This window comes from Amblyomma americanum, unplaced genomic scaffold, assembly GCF_052857255.1.
Source record: "Amblyomma americanum isolate KBUSLIRL-KWMA unplaced genomic scaffold, ASM5285725v1 scaffold_18, whole genome shotgun sequence".
In the NCBI taxonomy this organism is placed as follows: domain Eukaryota; kingdom Metazoa; phylum Arthropoda; class Arachnida; order Ixodida; family Ixodidae; genus Amblyomma; species Amblyomma americanum.
In genome coordinates, this window is record NW_027526490.1 from 83,038 (window position 1) to 102,117 (window position 19,080).

Here is a 19,080-nt window from a genome sequence, read left to right on the forward strand (position 1 = left end):
TCATGGTGTCAGCAGCAATGTATGTAGTAACAGGATGTTCCCAGGCAACAAGAACAGTTGCTGCTGTTGATGCACATTTAGGCAGTCCAAGACAGATACGGAGAGCTTGCGCTTGCACACTTTGAAGAACCTTGATATTTGTTTTTCTAATGGAACTGAATATCGGAAGACTGTACCGCATGTAGCCCAGAAATAGGGAACGGTACAGTTGTAGCATCGAGCGCACTGATGCGCCCCAGGACTTTCCCCCGGGGAAGGAGAGGACGTGGACAATCGAAATTAGTCTCTTTCTCATGTCGTAGATATGTGGACTCCACGAGAGGTTCCTGTCGATGACAACACCAAGGAATCTGTGGCTTCTCTCATAGGGAATGGCTTCGCCATTGATGCGAATGGTGTAACGTGACATTATTTTGCGTGTGAACGCCACAAGTGAACACTTTTCCGTCGAAATGTTCAGGCCCTGCAAGCGAAGATAAGATGTCCATATCGATGCCGCTTTTTGAAGTCTTGCACGAACTTAAGGACGGGTCACCCCTATGCCCAAATACAGCTGTCGTCTGCATATACCGAGATCTGAGCAGATTGTGGCAATATGTCGACCAGGCCGATAAGAGCAAGGTTGAAGAGAACTGGGCTCAGCACTCCACCCTGAGGGACTCCGAGCGAATTTCGGTGTAAGGACGTTGGTCCGTCCGCAGTCAGGACAAAAACGATCTCTCGATAAATAGCTGCGTATCCAGCTGAACGTGCGGCCTCCGATCTCAGCAGCTTCCATTGCGTCCAAAATGGCCTGATGCGTTACGTTGTCGTACGTGCCCTTGATATCCAAAAACAATGCCACGGTCAATCTTTTCAAACTTTTGCTGTGGTGCACTGACGTTATAAGGTCAACCACGTTGTCGATAGAAGAGCGGCCCCGTCGGAACCCAGACATGAAGGTTGGGTAAATCTGATACCGCTCCAAGTACCATTCCACGCGTGTGAGCAGCATTCTTTCCATGACTTTGTCGACGCAGCTGGCGAGTGCAATTGGACGGCATGATGAAAGGTCGAGCGGTGATTTCCCCGGCTTAAGAAGTGGAACCAGACGACTGGTCTTCCAATCATGAGGAACTATGCCAGCAGTCCATGACTTGTTATAAGTGCCCAAAAGATCCCGTCGAGCTTCTTGGCCAAGGTTGGCAAGTGCGGAGTACGTCACACCATCGGGCCCTGGTGATGATGACCTTCTACAACAAGCCAGCGCAGCATCAAGTTCTTCCATGGAGAATAGTGCATCCATCCGAGAATCCCGTGAGGGTGGAACATTGTTGCAGTGCCGCGTTGCGCCTGGATTCGGAGGGCCTGTTATTCTTGCGCAGAAATCTTCAGCTACCTCAACCACACTGCGCATTTGGTGGAGCGCTACGGATTTGAACGGGTAGCTCTGTTGAGGGTACGTGCGAAGACCCCGAATTACACTCCAAACGCGTGACAAAGGCTTCCGTGGATCAAGTGTTTGGCAAAATGTCCTCCACCGTTGTGTTTGCAGTGCCTGAATTCTGCGCTGAATCTTCTTCTGTATGCGCCTAGCATCTCTTAGGTCTAGGCGCGACTTGGTGCGTCGGTATCTGCGCTCTGCCCTGCGCCGTTGTGATCGCAGTCGCTGCAATTCGAAGTCAAAATCGGTGTAGTTAGCGACAGGGTTAAAGGGGCAGGTGGCGTGTTCCATGGCCTCCTTAATATTTTGTTCAAGACCGGTAGAGAAGCCCTCTGCGCAAGCAGTCTCCATAAATAATTTAAAAACTGTCCAGTCAATGCGCTGCCTACACGTGGCTGGGGAAAATGTGGAATGGCCGGTAATAATCAGATAGGTTGGGATATGGTCGCTGCCATGGGTTTCTAAATCCGAAAACCACCAGACGCTGTTGTTAAGGCATTTTGAAACGAAAGTCAAGTCCAAGCAGCTGCTATAAGTGACCCCTCGTATATAGGTCGGGCTTCCGTCATTCAGGCACTGGAGGTCATGGTCAGAGGCGAAGGACACAAGCTGTCTTCCCCTAACGTCCATCCTAACGCCTCCCCACATGGTGTGATGAGCATTGAAGTCACCCATAATAACCCACGGAGCAGGTGTAGCTGCCATCAAACCACTCAACCTTGTGGCGTCGAAACGACTTGATGGCGCCAAGTACACCGCCAGTAACGTAAACGTCAGGTCACGGCTCTTCACTGTCAGGCAAACGTACTGATTGTCTTCGTTCGGAGGAACTGAATGTTGCACATATGTAAGTTCACGTCGAATGTGGACGATGACTTTGCTGGATCTGTTGCACGTGGGTGATGAAAATGCCTCGCAACCGGATATTCGCAAAATTCCCAGGGTCTTCGGTTCACAAATCACAAGAATGGGGAAGTGATTCTCGTAGACGTAGTGCCGTAAATCGGAAATCCGGGACTGGAGCCCACGAGCATTCCACTGGAAAATGAAAGCTTGCTTGACTTTCTTTTGAAAAGACAGGTCCGAAGGAGTCATGATGCCGTCTACTGTAGAGCCGCAAGAACTGGATGTAGCGCGTCCAGCACTTGAGGTGCGCTATGTGCTGCTGGCGTGTGCAGGCTGGAAGGCAGAGCACGCATGGCATTCATTAGTGTCGTGAGCATTGCAATCACTTGCATATTTGGGCCATGGCCTTAATCGTGCCTGTTGGCTGGATCAGTCGTAGGCGCTGCACACTGCCCTGAGTGCGCCAACATCCCGGTCGCAGTAGGCGTAGAAGGCTTTGGCTGTGGTGGCCAAGTTGCATATGAGGCAGCAGGTCCAGCCTCACCAAGCGCCGGGCGCCCTTGATTTGGTACGGTTTTTGGTGAAGGCGGACAAGCTGCAGTTGGGTTTGGGGCATTATTGTCAAATGTTACTGCTTTCATTGACGACCTTCGGCGGCGCGAATGACGTCGTCGCACCTTTACGGCGGCTTGTTTGTGCGTAGAATGGTCTCGCACCATTTGCTTCAGTACCGCCCACTCGGTCTTTAGACGGGGGCAGTCTTTCGAGGAAGAGTCATGAGGGCCGTGGCAGTTGGCGCACTTCAAGGTAGTCGCGCGGCAAACATCACCGCTGTGTGACTCGGAGCATCGCGGGCAAACGATGGAGTTGATGCAGACGCCGCTCACGGGGCCGATCCTCATGCACTTCCTGCATTGAAGTGGCTTAGGCACAAAAGGTCGAACTGGATGACGAAAGTGCCCAACCTTCACGTACGATGGTGTGCAGTCACCATTGAAGGTCAGCTTGATGCATGGAGATCTGCCTGTCCGCTGAACTTAAATGATGGAAATGCCGTTGGTTGCCGGCTTGATCAACATGGGTAAATCTGCATCACAGATGGCGATATCGACGTTGTAGATTACGCCAGCCGTAGTGCCACTGTCCTGGAGAATAAGGGGCGTACACTGATGTTGCCGAGTTTTGTGATTGCGGTTAAATTCTCTAGTGAACTTCGCTCCACCACATCAATGGCAATGACGTTTTTGAACGGGTTGATTCTGATATCTTTTATGCCTCCCTGTACAAGGCTCTCCAGATAAATAGAGATGGCTTGCCTGTTCAGTAGGTTCAAGTTGTCCGTTGAGTTCAACGGCACAAACAAGGCTGTATGCGCTGAGGAACTTCGCGCCGTGATGATCGTTGGCGTTCTTGATGAGGACACCGTTGACGTGCTCGATGAGGAAGATTCGGCTTGTCTACGCAGTCTGCGCTTGGCCTTCTTGCCAACAACCGGTATGAAACCGTCGTAGGCCGAGGACGAGGAGTCTTCACTTGGCACCGAGTACACAACAGTGCCCTGGCTGCTCGAGTCACTCTGGCGGTGCAGGCGCTTCCTCTGGGCGGCTGCTGCCGACCCACCGGGTTCCAATAGAAGCCCAGCAGCCTCCACTTCCATCGCCGTGGAAAAAAGGGAGCGGCGCCTGCCTGATTATAGCACAAATTACCAAAAAACTGAACAGACGTGAAGGCAGCGTTCTGATACCAGCGTTCTGGCAGACATAATGGCCTGAGATCATATCGCCTACTGCTTGAAACTTGACAGCCAAAACTCGATTGCCGACTCTGAACTATACGACATGGGTTTATACGGCAAACATGGAAGACAATAGCAGTGCAATAGTAAGCCTGTTCGTAAAATTGTCAAAACTTGTATTAAGCGCTTCGGAATATCTTCAGTCGTTGACGGTGCACTTGTAAATTATTCTTCTCTTTGGATTTTTATACAGTGCTACCAGCAACAGGACATGCCAGGTATGAACAGCGGCAAGGAAACTAAGACACAGAGAAGACGTGTTTTTCCTGTGTTCTCTGTGCTCTTGTTTACCTGGCCCTCAACGAACTGCAACGTCTGTTGCTTTCCACAAGCCTCGCGAGCCGCCGGTCTTTCATGGCCTCCTGCAGAAGACTCGGGAGAATGGCTTGACCTGTTCGGTCACGTGGCTGCGCTCAAGTCGCACGAGACAACGACACGAAGATCAGGAACGTTTTCTTCTCACTAGAAAGACCAGGCCGCACGTGGTTTCAGAGCCGTGAAGTTCCTCTGGAAGCCTGGGAAAGCTTCAAGAGGGAACTTCTGCAAACGCGTACGAGCATCATGCGTAAGGAGATAGCCGAACTGCTACTACAGCCGTGTCCAATGTTCCAGAGATGCGATGTAGAAGTGATGTGCCTTTGTCGCCGTGCTGACCCCGGTATGACCTGAAAGAAAAGAAACTTGGAGGACGCCTAATTACCAACACCCGTAAGAATGCGATAGCGTGAGAACCCCGTTGCGGGCTGCCATACACGACCGCACATACAGTGAATGTGGAGTGGGAGGTCTCCTTCTCTCCACTTTGCCACCTGCAAACCGTGACACGTCGCAGCTGGCTTATCTGTGACCAAACCTTGAACGGTCTGAAGCACGGTGCCGAACCGGAATTTTTTCGGGTTCTATTCTGGTTCGGCTCCGCAACGCAATTCCGTTCCGGTTCGAATCGGTTCAAACGGGTTTAGGAACGGAATAGAATTAATGCGTATGATTTTTCTAATCAAACCTGTGGATGCTGTTTCCAGATTCTCTGCGACGTATTTGTGCAAACTAAAAAAAGGCAAAATTATTTTTAGGCGAGACGTTTGACTTGACTCAGTAGAGTGTACTGTCCGCGGCAAGCGGCACGAGATATTTAAGAACGAGTTTCGCACATTCAAGTAAATTAAAAATGTTTTGTCTTACTTTTTGTTCGCATATTTTAAACTTTAACAGCGTTTTCTTCTTTATTTTTTTAGTTTAGTAGTGACTTGCGACCTGCCTTCGTGCAAAAACAGCTTTCGAAAACAGTCGTGTCCGGATAAGACATGTATCCCGGCTATGAAATATAAATGTTAAACAGGAATTAAAGGCTGAAACAGCAAAACAGCAAGATCCACACCAGAAGGATACTTTGAGTACGGCCAAGTGTTGGTAATGCGTTGAATTTCTGAGGGTCTTTGCATCAGTGCAGTTTCTGAGTATCAGCATAATTAACCTTATGCATAAATTCTGCGAAACATCGGTGTTAAAAAGATTTGGAATACACCAATAAGCTCTAGATAAACTAAGCATCGTGGAGTAAGAACGAAAATTTGAGACAGCTAGGAGCAATTAACGCAAACTGACTATTTATACGCCTTTTCACGGGCTCATAGCCGCCAGGGGGAGCCACAGCGCCGCAAACTGGATGGACACCCAGGAAACTTCCGGTCTCCCCGCGAAGCGAGCGAGCGAGCCGCAGGGTCGAGGCGAGTTTTTCTTTTTTGTTTGTAGCACGGCCAAAGTACGGCGCGGTCACCCTGTTGCAATATGTTTTCGGGTGGAAAAACATCTTCCGTGACCCCATCACGACGTGGACCGTGCTGTTGTGTGCCAGGTTGCAGCTTGCGACCTGGAACCAACCTCCTGTCGCAGGTGCGCACTTTCAGGTTTCCGGCAGACGCCGAGCGTAGAAACGCTTGGATAGCAGCAGTTCGGCGGGACCGATGGATGCCTACGAAAAGCTCCCATGTTTGTTCTGCTCATTTCGTTCAAGGTGAGAACAGATTTATGATGTCTGCTTGTGCCGCAGCTAATTCCTGCACGTCTTATGTGCGCTTTGAGATTGAACGTTGACTGGATTGAACGTTGCGGGTTGGCAATCGTCGCGACCGCATTCGCCTAATCAGCGGCTGCATCTCTAGCAGTAAAAATTGCACTGTGAAGTAAGGAAACACTGGTTTGCGGTTAGTTGTGCGTGCAAGGCGTCGTTTAGCCATTTGCAGGGCAATTAGCCAGCTTGTGACGCTTGCAGTGCAGTTTCGATCATGCAGCAATGCGAGTGTGTGTGATTTACGGGCATTTAAAGTCCCGAAGTAACTCAGCCTATGATAAACGGCGTAGTTGAGTGCTCCAGAATAATTTAGACCTCCTGTGGGTTTTGAATGTGTACTGAATTTGCACAGCACACGGTCGCTTTCTAGACGCGTGTCGCGTCAATCAAAACTCTGCCGCTATGGCCGGGATCGAACCCAGGTATCCCAGCTTAGTAATCGAGCGCTTAGTTGATGCTTAGTTTATGAGCGGCAGTTTTTGCTGCGATGCGGGCCCAAGCATCTTATTGTTGTAATGCCTAACTCGGTTGGTGTTCTTTTATGCGCATATCTGGCGCGATTGCTCAGGCGTCTGTTGCTAACCTTCTGGTCGTGTGTTCGATCCCGTTCGCTGCATCAGCTTTTCTACAGGGACGAAATCCAAAAACGCTGGAGTATCATTCGATGCACTTTTTGTTCTACTATTCTCAGCGGCTGGAGAAATTCATTCGATCGCCTGCAAGTGCTGGTAAAAAGAGTGAAATGCTTACAACTCGCTTGATTCAGTATTTTTGTGCAGTTTCTTACTTACAAATGCCGAACGTAAAGTATGTAATCATACCAAGGAACCCTTAGTGTTTCTTCCTTTTCCTAGAGAAGTCCTGGGCAATATTGCTTTGGTGCATTTCAGCCAGTTTTTTTTGTTTTTTTTTGCATTTGGGAGTGCACATGTGGCTACTAATTTTCAAACATTCTTTTCTTTCTTTAGGTAAACCATCATCTGACCCCACACATCCCGACTATGTCCCCTCCATATTTCCTTATCGTGCCTCGGGAAATGTGGCCCAGAAAATTTCTAGGTTCCAACGCGCTGCTCGAAAGGATGGATTGAAGGAAGCATCCAGACCTGCTGCATGTAATCCTGGGCCAAGTGTGCTTGACTGTGGGCTCAACACGACTGGCGCAGGACAAGACGCGGATGATACTGCACTATCTGCGACTGCAACCGTTTCCGTGGTAGAGAATTGCCACATGGAAACAGAAACTGATCTCAGCATGCAGAATATATCCCATCTTATTGAAGAGAATGGCAGGCTTAAGCAGCGTTTGGCCTCTCTGGAGGAAGAGTGTTCAGCAGCTAAGCAAAAGGCTGCTGAACTTGAAAACAAGCATACAAACCATGCTATTATAACCAAAGAAGTGGTAATGCAGTCAGCCAAAACAGTAAAGTTTTACACAGGGTTTGTGTCCACAGCCATGTTCACTGCTTTCCTGCAGTTTTTGCTGTCAGCATGGAAGCCGTCATGTGCCACATGGCTTGATGCAGAAACACAACTCATCATGGTACTCATGAGACTTCGTTTGGGTCTCCTTACCCAAGATTTGTCATGCCGATTTGGCATCTCAAATGGCACTGTCAGTTCAATTTTTCATGCTTGGCTTGATGTTCTTGCTGCAAACATGACAAAGTGGATAATCTGGCCTTCCCGACAGACACTTCAAGCTAATCGGCCAGCGGCGTTTCAGGACCCTTTTTTTGATGGTGTAACTGGCATCATTGATTGTACCGAAGTATTCATACAAAGGCCGATATTAATGACAGCAAGGAGCCAGACATATTCTCATTACAAACACCATAATACAGTAAAAATACTAGTTGTAATATCACCTTCAGGAGCAATAACTTTCGTATCAAAAGCATGGGGAGGCAGGACGCCTGACAAGGAGATTACTCTACGCAGTGGTCTCCTAGACAAGGTCAAGGAAGGGGATGTTTTTCTTGTTGACCGAGGATTTAGATGCGGTGAGATGTTTGCTGCACGAGGTGCAACACTTCTCATGCCATCACTGACTAAGAATCGTGCCCAGCTACCTGGTGCTGAGGTCACAACGTCTAGGAAAGTCTCTAGCGTGCGCATCCATGTTGAAAGGGCGATACGAAGATTGAAAGTTTTCAGAATTTTCCAGACTGTGCTGCCTTTGAACTTCGTGAAGAGGACTGGCGACAAGAACCTCGCAACCATAGATAAAGTGGTGGTGGTGTGCTCTGCTTTAGTTAATCTGCAAACCCCTATCATTCAGAATTCTCAGCGCAGAAGTGCTTCATAACTCTCTTCCACGAAAGTGCGGTGCTGTGAGAAAACATGAATACAGACATGCTGTGATGGAACAGCAAATGCTCATGTGTGTGTGACCATGCTGACAATCATTGCATATAGTTTCATAGTGTGTACTTATGTTTTCGACTACTTCCAGTGTGTCTGCACTACGAGTACACACACTGTGATAGAACAGCAAGTGCTCATGTGTGTGTGACCATGCTTTTCATTGCATGTATTTATCTTTTCTACTACATCCAATGTGTCTGCACTGTGTGTACACAATAATTCATGTTGTTGATGTTGCCCACATTGATCTTTTCACATTTGTTTATTCTATTTTCTTGCACTCTCTGCAGTCAATTACTGCATATTGTTTGGCTCAGTTTTTAAGTATTTCCTGTTTCTTGTTCTCACATGTTGAGAATTGGGCTTTTTGTTTTCTGCTTGTATAGTTATTCTGTCCTCAGAGCAGGTGTTCAAATTTTTACTTGCTGTTTGCTTCTGTATCAGTTTTTTTATATGTTCCCTGCTTGGGACGTGAAGGCGTACTGTATTTAAAATCTATTATATTTGAGTTTGCACATCCGACAAATGCATCCGACATTAGTCCTTGAAGTGAACATATTTTGTCAAACAAGCAGTGTTTATCTGCCTTTCGAATGTGATAAAATATAACACTTGGAGTGTTCAGCAAAAAAAAAAAAGCTTGTGCTTAAGTTGAGATGCTGTAAGCTACACGGTTAGCCTTGAGGTTTCTGCCTACAATTGCTCCACCGTAGCGGCACCTACAGTAACTAAATTACATAATCTGGCGCGAGCGCGACCTGTATGCGAGGCCACCCATTGGACATTGGAAGCGTATAGAGAAGCCTCTGCTGCTCAGATTATGCAACAAACTTAGACCGCTAAGACACAAAGCATCAGTAGGGAACCCACACTCTAACCTTTGAAGGGCAGATTTTTATTCCGACAGGATAACAACAGGTTGAGCCGTACAAGACCCTAGCTTCTTGAGAGCTGCCTGAATGGCAACGCTTTCAGCTGTTGTGGAGGACACGACTTCAGTAAAGCGAACAGACCCGGTACACTTCAAAGAGGGAATGTGAAAAGCAGCAGCACTAGCTCCTCTGGCCTTGTCCTTACTCATCAGCAGTCTGCCCATTATGTTGACATGCAGTGCAAATCCATTGTCGAGGTGTGCGTCTAAGTTTTACACACTTGAGGTGAAACGTTGCCTCACAGAGTGAGCATTCCACAATGTGGCCCAACTTGGTGCCTCAGCAGTGACATGTCTTCTTTGCACGTTCGATTTGACTGAAGATGTGCATTGACTGTAGTTCCGGGAATATGTGGGTGAAAAAAAAGTTTGCTGCCTTGAGTTTAGTAGCTGCCCAAAATGTCTCGTCAAAGCTTATGATTTCTTTTGTTAGAGAGGAACTTGTAAATACCACAAAATATGCCTGACACAGCCCAGTTACAGCCATTTGAGCCTGAATTTGTGTGTAATAGGCATGGTTATGCTTGAGCTGCAAGTCTTCATTCAGATATGCCAGTTTAGTTAAGCCCTTCGTCAGTGAAGCATCTTTCATAGCTGCAGGGCATTTCACTTCTAGTACTGATTTTGGACAGCATGAACAAGACACTAGTGCATCTGGAGATGCTCCAATAAAAGGCATGCTCCTTGCAATAAAAAGACCACAGTCTCGAAGACTGAAGTCCACATGTTTTTGAGACTCCGTTTCTATAAATGCCTGCACAGCTTTCTTCTCTGTTTCGGAGCCCCACCGCAGGTTGGAAACTTGAGGCGTCTTCACGTATCCCATAATCTCCGCAACAAGGCCTGCTGCACCTGTGCTGCATGCTGCGACACGGTGCATTACAGAGGCAGTGATCCTCCCTCGACGTTCTTGTAACCATCTTGGTGACCTTGCTTGGCCTCGAGTGGCTTCCTCAATTTCACTACAGCATGCAGCTGTCAGTTCCACTTTTTTTCCCTCGTCTATGTCGAGGTCTTGGTATATTTCAGCAAGGGGCGGTTTCGCAGAGAGTTGCTTGCATCTGCCCATCGTACAGGTTCCAGGGCAGCTGTCTCAGGGGCAGAATCTGTGTCCTCGCTGTCAGAGATTGAAGTCAGGATCAAAGTGTTTGGTGCAATTTCCTGAAAAAACAGTATTGGAATTAGTGCCCTATTTGCAATGTCAGTGGATCTGGTTCTTTACAGTTGCACAAACAGTGAGCATTTTTTGTGTGTGTCCTTTCTCTACGTATGTATCAAAATTTATTTAATGAGAAGTCCTTACCGTCACTTGATGAAGAAACCTTGACACTTGCTCATCCGTGAGCACTGGTACTGAGTAGTCTGGTGCCTCGCTGACTTGGGGTAGTGCACGGCCTATTTTGGGCTTAAAAAATTCAATCTCCGAGACTGGTGCTGCCTGTGGAAAGTTCAGTGTCAATTACAATTTTGCTCACAACTCTGTTCATGGCAGAATGAAAACAAAGACTTACTGTGCTTCCCTTTGATGCCTCAATCCATTTACATGCAGCATCAGTTGGGGACGGGTCATTCAGGCCATACTGCGCAGTTGCCTCAACTCTAAACAAGAGTGCAGCCACGTGTGTGCAGCATTCCCCAAGGCTGAAAAATAAGTAGGAAACATGAGAAATAAAAAGTTCACAAACAACTGTAATTATTGGTGAGAAGTGTGGCCCTTGAAAAAGTTTAAACGCCTTGTACGAAAGAATGCTGGAGGGTGAGATTTGACGACTTTTGTCATCCACAAGGCAACTCGATTAGGATGAATGCAACATCATGCAGTCAAGCATCGACAAATGATCTGGCTAACTATGACATGAATATTGTCGCAAAGTAGTGGCTTTAATAAAGCAGACTTGCATGGAGACCAATAACAGCTGCCTGAACAAACGGATTATTGGGCTGAGTTGCGCCCCACGAATGAATAATATGCGTCGGTGATCACAAGCGCTCCCGGCGATCCTCGAAATAGACTACTGACAGCACTGGGCCGAGTTGAATTTAAAGACAGCATGAAAAGTTACAGATAACATGTTACAAATGACAAGTACAATCTAGAACAGCCCAGATGCGGCAGCGTGTCACAAACAAAACGAGATAATTGTGGACAAATCTGCATGCGGCGAGCAAAGCGATAAAGCCGCGCTCGGGCGGCTGTTAGCACAGGAAACAAAGTTTACAATGACGAATTACGGTAGTATGGCAAACATTTCATTACACGCGCATAGTTAGGCGAACAGTAGCGCTTTTCTGCGCTGTAACGCAACTAGTATAGAATTTTCGAAAACGGGAAAGCCTCCATTCTTTGTGGTTTGATTCATAAAAATGAAAAATAAGGCAAGGTAAAGGCTCATGGCATTGTAGCTCTTATTATGATTCGCCTACTTACCCGGCCATGCAAGTGCAATGCGCACTTTCGACGGTTCCATCCTCCTTCACGATGCACCACGCCTTGTAAGACTTCGAAAGCGTTTGACTGGCTTCCACAGTCGCCGCAATAACAACAACGCCGTCTCCGTGCGCTCCCGCCTAGAAAGATTTAACTTGCTTCACCTTCCCGCATATGAATGCGTTGTACGCATCTTCAAGTTTGTAAGACTTAAACTGTTCGTTCGTGTAAAAACACACGCCTTCCACAAGATACAAATAAATATCTGCTGCTGTCATAGGCGGCAGATTTCGTGGGCCCGATGTAAAGGCGAACCGGACAACGTCGTCGTCGAGAGCGTCAGGCAGCTCCTCGCCTCTGAACGAAAGTTTCGCGCGGTACCGCACTTGCGCCTCGGTGTCCAGCTTCTTAAAATAATCACTTGACATTATTTTTGTACAAGCGACGCACAATGAACGTAAGCACAGCCTCAAAACACGCACGGATAGTCGGGGTCTCCGTATCGCGCCGCCTGAAAAACACTGCCGGAAGTTCTTCGCCGGAAGTTTAGTGGGAGCAGCCAATGAGCGCCAGAGGCGCGTGTTTGTAAACAGTGAAAAGGAAGATACGCCAGCGTTCCATCTCATCAGTGGCAATATTACACCAAACGCGAGCGGGTTACGTATTTACACACAATTTCAGATTTTTCGGAAACCTCATCGCGCGTTTAGCAGGCCTTCCAATAAACGAGGATTTTATTAACGATATTTAATAATGTCTACACAAGATACGCAAATATATTTACATTTAAGATGAAATAGCGTAAAAAGGTACAAGGAGTTGGGACATTGAAAAAGCTGGAAATTGCTTCCGTGTGGTCGAAACTAAAGCAGCCAGGACACCAGAGATAAGGCAAGTAGCCAGAAATTTTGAGGGGAGGGGCCCAAGACAATCTTTTTGTACCGAGGGGGGGGGGGGAGCGGCGGTATAGAGAAACTTTTAAGAGAGCTGGAGGAGTGTGGGGGGGAGAGGGGGGTTTGTACCCTCGTGCCACCTTTTGGATACGTGCCTGCCAGACGTATACATAGAGATTCCTGTAGATATCAGAGGAGAGGGACAGTGGGTGACGTACCGCAGAAACTGACTTCCACACTGCATACGCAGGGGGTTTAATCGCTCGTGGGTTTCGAACGCTCTTATGCGGAGTCCTCCCCGGCGGATTCTTAACGCCACATCACGCGGCCAGCCACATGAACCAGTCAGTTATTATTGGCCACGTGATTGTGCTGTAGTCGCAGATAATCAGGTCGCCAGTGACGGTGGCTGACTTTGGCTTTGTCCTTGCTGATTTTGTTGAGGTAGCCCAAGGGGCCATAAAATCTGTAGGTCTCAGACTTTACTGTAAGTCTTCGCCATTAGCAAGACAAGCAGAAGTACGGCAACAGCTTTGCATAAGCTTAGCGCGTTACTCAGCGGAGCGTCAACGCCTGGGAATTTTTTTTGGGGGGGGGGGATACTATACTAAAGGAGAGTTTCGACGTGTTTCGAGTAAGTTCTTCATGTCCTGCTTCAGGTTCACTCTGTTTCCCGGGGGACGTTCGGCTTAATTTGTTGAGAATAGGAGCTATCAGCAATCCATGCTTAAGAGCATTTTATTCGATGGTAACATCAGTAATAACGCGAGCATTGCGTAGTCGGGGCGTGAAGGAGATATTTGTAAAGCTACTAGAATCTATCCGCGTCGCAACAAAGTTATTTCTCCCTGTATCTGTATGTATCCACAAGGAATGCGAAGAGCGGTCATTGCCGAGGAAAAGTTATAAAATACGAATCAGGAGCGGTGACAACCGGGGTGACGCAATTTGGCAGCTGCTATTAATTGCCTGCTCACCAGACGTATTCAGGATTGTTGGAGTGTGAAAATTTTGGGATTAAAGTAATGGTGAAAAAAATAATGGGGGAAAATTGTTGACCTAAAGTGCGGTGAGGTGAAAGACTTTAGTGCGGTGTTGCTGCTTGTCACTGATGTGTGGTTAAGGTGTTAATAAGTACACAATGTCTGTGAATCTTAAATGATGGAGACACTGGAGGGCGCTTGTTAGGCATCCGTCTGATTCGATGCCTTTCCGCAAACACTATCCAGCATTCTAAACAAGGAGAAATACATATGCGTTGGCAAGAAGTAGCGTAGTGGTTAGCACGCTCGGCTGCTGAACGTAAGGATGGTGGTTCGAATCCAATCGTGCACAAATATTTGTTTCTTAATGAGTTGAGCACAATGAACAGACGGGCGGTATGACGTCACTTCTTTTGTCGTGACTTCTGGTTGGCAATGTAACAGACGGACAGGATCTCGACCGGGGTTATGAGACATTAAAGGCTTTCGCCTCTAAAAACAACCTTAGCAGCATTCGATATGGTTATGCCATTGCCCTGCCTAGGAACTTAGGGAGACAATTACAGAGCGTCAAGAATTACAACTTGACGTGTTATCGAGGCTCTAGGTACACAGCTGCGCAGAGCAGATGGAGTCTGAACACAACTTCTTTACATTTTCATGCAAATTTAAGAGTAGAAGACACCCCAATGCGAAGTTTCATCCAGAGCTGCAGAAATCGCGTTCTATGAGCTTCGCCGAAAATTCAGCAGTGGCTGTTCCAGCTGGTGCCAGGGCGGCCACCACGTTTTCTGAGCCCCCTCACGCTTTTGAGAAGAGAAGCCCGCCTTCTTGATTGCGGAATTGTCACTGAATTCCTCAAAATTTTCTGCCAACCGTTTAGCATGAAACGTATCGACATGAACAGTGTAGGGCAATAGAGAGTCTGCATCTTTCAAGGTATATTCTGCGAAGGAGGATAACTGTGCGGCAATGCACAGCTTTGTGGCAATGCACTGCACAGCTGACATTGCGGACATCCTTTCTCTGTTAACAGGACATCATATCGTCGTCCTCCTCGACACTTTAGGGAAATTCAAGTGAAATAAACGGTTATTAGCGGTGCAGAGAGTTCGGAAGTAAAGGTAGTAGATGTGGCAGTTTGTTCAAGTTGATTATGAGACACGGCGCGAAAACGACGTGAGTCAACATAATTGCACAGCAAGAGCCCTAAGAGGAGTACTGCTCCGCTAAATGCACACAAGGTAAAAGAACGCCGAAATCCCTCAACTATGCCGATATAATGACGAGGGATACGGGAAGAGAAGCGGTTTCTATTTCTCCTTTCTTTACCTACCTCTACAGCTGCCGCTTGCCCACTTTCATTTCTGGGCTTATTTCCGTCGCCTGCAACGATCAATCTGCGGATTGCGTAAACAACTGGCCCGGTTTCTACAGCCTTTACTTTGTGGCTGGTGTCTGTGACAACAAATGCCCTGGACATGAAATGTTCTTCAGCCAGGCTTGATCATTGCACCTGTATGTTTCACATGTCGGTAGTTTAAATAATACAGAGAAAGGAGAAGTGCTTGTATGTGGTGCTTTTGAGTTTGGGAAGTTTTAAAAATTCAGTTAAAATTTTCAGCAAGCAGGTGAAACGCGCCGGAGGCCCGTCCCTCAGCAGGATACGCAAAAGGCACTTCAAAGCTAACTGCGAGGACGTGATGGACAAAGTTGGAAAGGCAAAACCACCTCTTTCCCGTGGTTCTCCAAGAACATCACTAGCCACAAGCTCGGTTCCGCCTGGCCAAAAAAAAAAAAAGGAAAAACTGTAGTCTGTACCCACCTTGTGAGGCAGAAGGGTGCTTTAAGAACGTGGAAAAGGTACCAGAAGGCACCCAGCATGTGCGAATGAACCAGGTAGCGCCTCTCAAGCAGAGGCAGGTGAACTGTCTGCGCCCTCCGCACACGGGCTGTAATGCCCTCTACGACCGAAGAGCCCATACCATCCCACATTCCAACACAGTCGTAGGTCACGCCTAAAATGCGCATCTGCGCACACCACTGCAAAGGTATCGCACATGTAATACGTGTCTGAGGAGACTCGCTTCTCGTTTTTTACTGTGAACAAGTCTCCCGTATGGCATCCGAAACGTCTTTTGTGTATTCTTTTCTATGTTGTGGTCGGTGTCTGCAATTCCACGTTCTAAGAGCTCACAAGAAGCCTGTGAGGATAAAATGGCTGCCTAGGCGGCTCAACTCGCGCGCATTCCAGCCTGGCCTGCCCCTACCGGGGCATGCACATCAGCGACCGTATCGATCACGCATTTGAAATCACCCAATATCACAACGTTACGTCCTCCAAGAAAATACACATCTATATATTTAAAGAATGATTTTACCAAATTAGAATGCGCAGGTGCAAACAAATCTCAGGCGCACTATGATAAACGTGCAGTCGAACGCCAGCACGCGTCAAAGCGCATCTTATACGTAACATGATGGTCTCGCAGGAGTACGCGGGTCAAAACAAGAACGCCAACGCCGCTAGAACGCGTGCTGACGTACGAAAAGAAAGCATCGATGCCAAACCCACGCTTAAATTCCAACACATCACTGAGGAGAAAAAAATAGGATTCTTGCATGCAGAGAATATCGCAGCCCGATGAACGAGCGAAAGCTCCACCGCGGCCTGCTTCGTAACATTGCGGAACCCCTGCACGTTAAGAGTGATGATGTTAACAATAGTCATTTTGGAAATTAAAAATAAAACGAGCAGTCATGATGTTTAGGCAATACAAATCGCGCTGCTAACGGCGCCAAACCACATCACTTTTTTCGTACGGTCGGACCAGAGGAGAAACGAGGCCTCCTTGGTCGACTAGCAGAAATGTCCGAGTCCGTTGTCGACGCATGTGGATGCTTTAAGCTCTAACTCGAAGCGACCATCTCAACATCTGAAGACAGGGTGCTAGAAGTGCTCGCGCTAATCCTCGATATAGAAGAGGACGGCGACTGCACAGGTTCCGCGTCAGGAGATGGCCTTGGCTCCTGCCCAGGCTGCTCTCGTCACCACCGGCCTCAGATATGTTGGCGTTGTTACTCAAAGGCGCAACGCTGCCTGCTGGCTGCCGCGCGGGCTCTGAGAGCGGCTTGTCCTCAGCATCAGAGACTTTCAGGGGCACAATGCTCTCGGCCTCAGTAGCGGCAGGTACACTTGGAGAGCTTGAGGCTTACAGAGCAGGCACATTTACTGTGGGCTTGATTGGTGCATCACAGGACGCATCAGCCGCAGGCACCTGTTCTTCCACCCAGATACTCTGAGACGCAGAGGAACGACCCGTAACAGCGTCGGTGTCGGAAACGCCGGGCTCCTTGGTGGCTTCAACGGATGCCTGTGCGGCAGGCGGAGCTGCAGGTCGGGTCGCAGCCTACGATTACAAGGGCGTGATCGCGCATGCCACGGTAGCGTGTGGATCACCACAACGTAGACACGGCTGCACACAATCTTGCTCTCGGTGCCGAAGACCCAGCAGCAGGCGCAGAACGGAGCCGTGCACTGTGCTCTGAAGTGTGCAGTCGACACACGACGCCGACAAACATGCTGCATGCCTTTGTAATCGCATGTCACGCGGTGGCCCGCGACCTTGATGTAGTTAAGCAACGGCCGAATCTGGCTTCATTTCAATTCGGACGTACCGCGTCCCGGTGGTGACAGTGGGACGCGACCCCATGATGCCGCTACTTATGTGCAGCACCTTGCCATATGGGAAAAGAGCCTTGGCAAGGACATCACTCGGAACGCGGGAGCGCAGAAAAAGAACAGTTACCTGAAGGCTCAGGGGGACGATGGCGACACGTTCTTTGCCGATTATGAAGCAGGGCGCATCAACGGTTGCAGCCATGGCGGCTTTACTCTTCACGGCTACTTGGTAAATGCGTCCACCGGGGTGCTGGACACAGTAAACTCCGCCCAATGCAACTACAGAGGCTGTCGCATCGAAGAGATCCTCAGGACTAGTGCCATCAGGGACTACGACGTCAAAGGCAAGAGCCTTTGTAGGTGGCTGGCTCACCATATTGAGGCGCCCGCCAGCCGACGGACACCCGGACAAAAGAGCCCGAACGGAGATCGAACACCGGCCGCCCACCGACGCACGTTGGCGGCCGGAACACACATAGGAGTAAAGTCCAGGAGAATCCACCACCGCACACCGCGTCGAGTGCGATCCTGAGCCTCACAGAAGGACCAGGCGTGCACAGCTGTTGCCCTACTGTGTGTTGCCCCACTCAGCAGCGATGTGCTACGACCATACTGGACAGTCACTAGAACTACGCAATAACACTACGCAACAACTACATTGTAAAAAAAAATATCGAAAAAAACAGACATTTTCTGGCAGCTGTCCGGCCAGAAAATGTCTGTGCAGTTCTGTTTTCCGTTTTTCAGTTTATTGGTTATTTTGCTATGTTACTTTTTTAATACTACCGAAAATCCCTGTGAAATTTTTATGAAGTTCCATTTTCTGTTTCGAAGTAAGTCTGTGATTTTCATATTTTTCTTCCTCATTATTTACTGAAAGCTTGTAAAATGTCAGTGAAATTCACTTTTCTGTTTTCAGTAATTCTGTTATTTTACAGTGTTTCTTTTCTATCATGTACAGAAAATCAGTGAATACAAATTGAGTTCAGTTGTGTGTTTTTGGCTGCCCTTTAAATTTACACACATCTTTCTTTTTGGTTTGAAGAAAATATGTTTCAAATATAATGCAAAGTTCTGTTGCCTGGTTGTTATTATTTTATTTCAATGTTTTTTTCCCACAATATACGGTTTCTCTGCAAAGATTCAGAGAAGTGCGTATTAAATTTGGATGCGCTCTTTACGTCGCTTACACAATTGAAAGCTTGAGGTTCTATAATTTACTGCTCGAGGGAAGTTTCCTGCACCCAATTTAACAATCTCTAAATATGAAACGTTTACACAACACACTGATTTTCATCGGTATAGCATTGCCTGCGAACGAAAAACAAAACAGCTAGTATGAAGGAGCACTTTATTAAAATGAATCTGAAACATGGGACCATGAGATTTAAGCAGTCTCCCAGCTACAAAGTTATTTGTGAGCACAACATCTATCAGTGCAATAATTAAACACTTATTACTCTGGAAAAGAAATGTGCTGTCTTAAAAAGAGCAAGACAAGCCAAAAATCTATGAGTCGTAGTCTTTGAGTGCTGTTATGACTGCAGCAACTCTCGGTGCCAGGCAGTGTTGCTTTCCGCCTGTCTTCACAACCTTCGTTCCTCTTTCAGGATTAATAGAAGCAATAGCCCTGAAACAAAGAGCCACGAGCTGTGACTGAC

At 47.7% G+C, this 19,080-nt stretch overlaps 1 protein-coding gene across 1 annotated transcript; it reads left to right on the forward strand.

Annotated features, from left to right (window-relative positions):
- Positions 1-7,375: 7,375 nt before the first annotated feature.
- On the forward strand, positions 7,376-8,443 carry LOC144111930 (uncharacterized; the record flags this gene model as incomplete). Its single annotated transcript, XM_077645015.1, has 1 exon — positions 7,376-8,443. A coding segment is annotated over one exon (1,068 nt), but the record flags the coding sequence as incomplete, so codon positions are not given.
- Between the last annotated feature and the right edge of the window lie 10,637 nt (positions 8,444-19,080).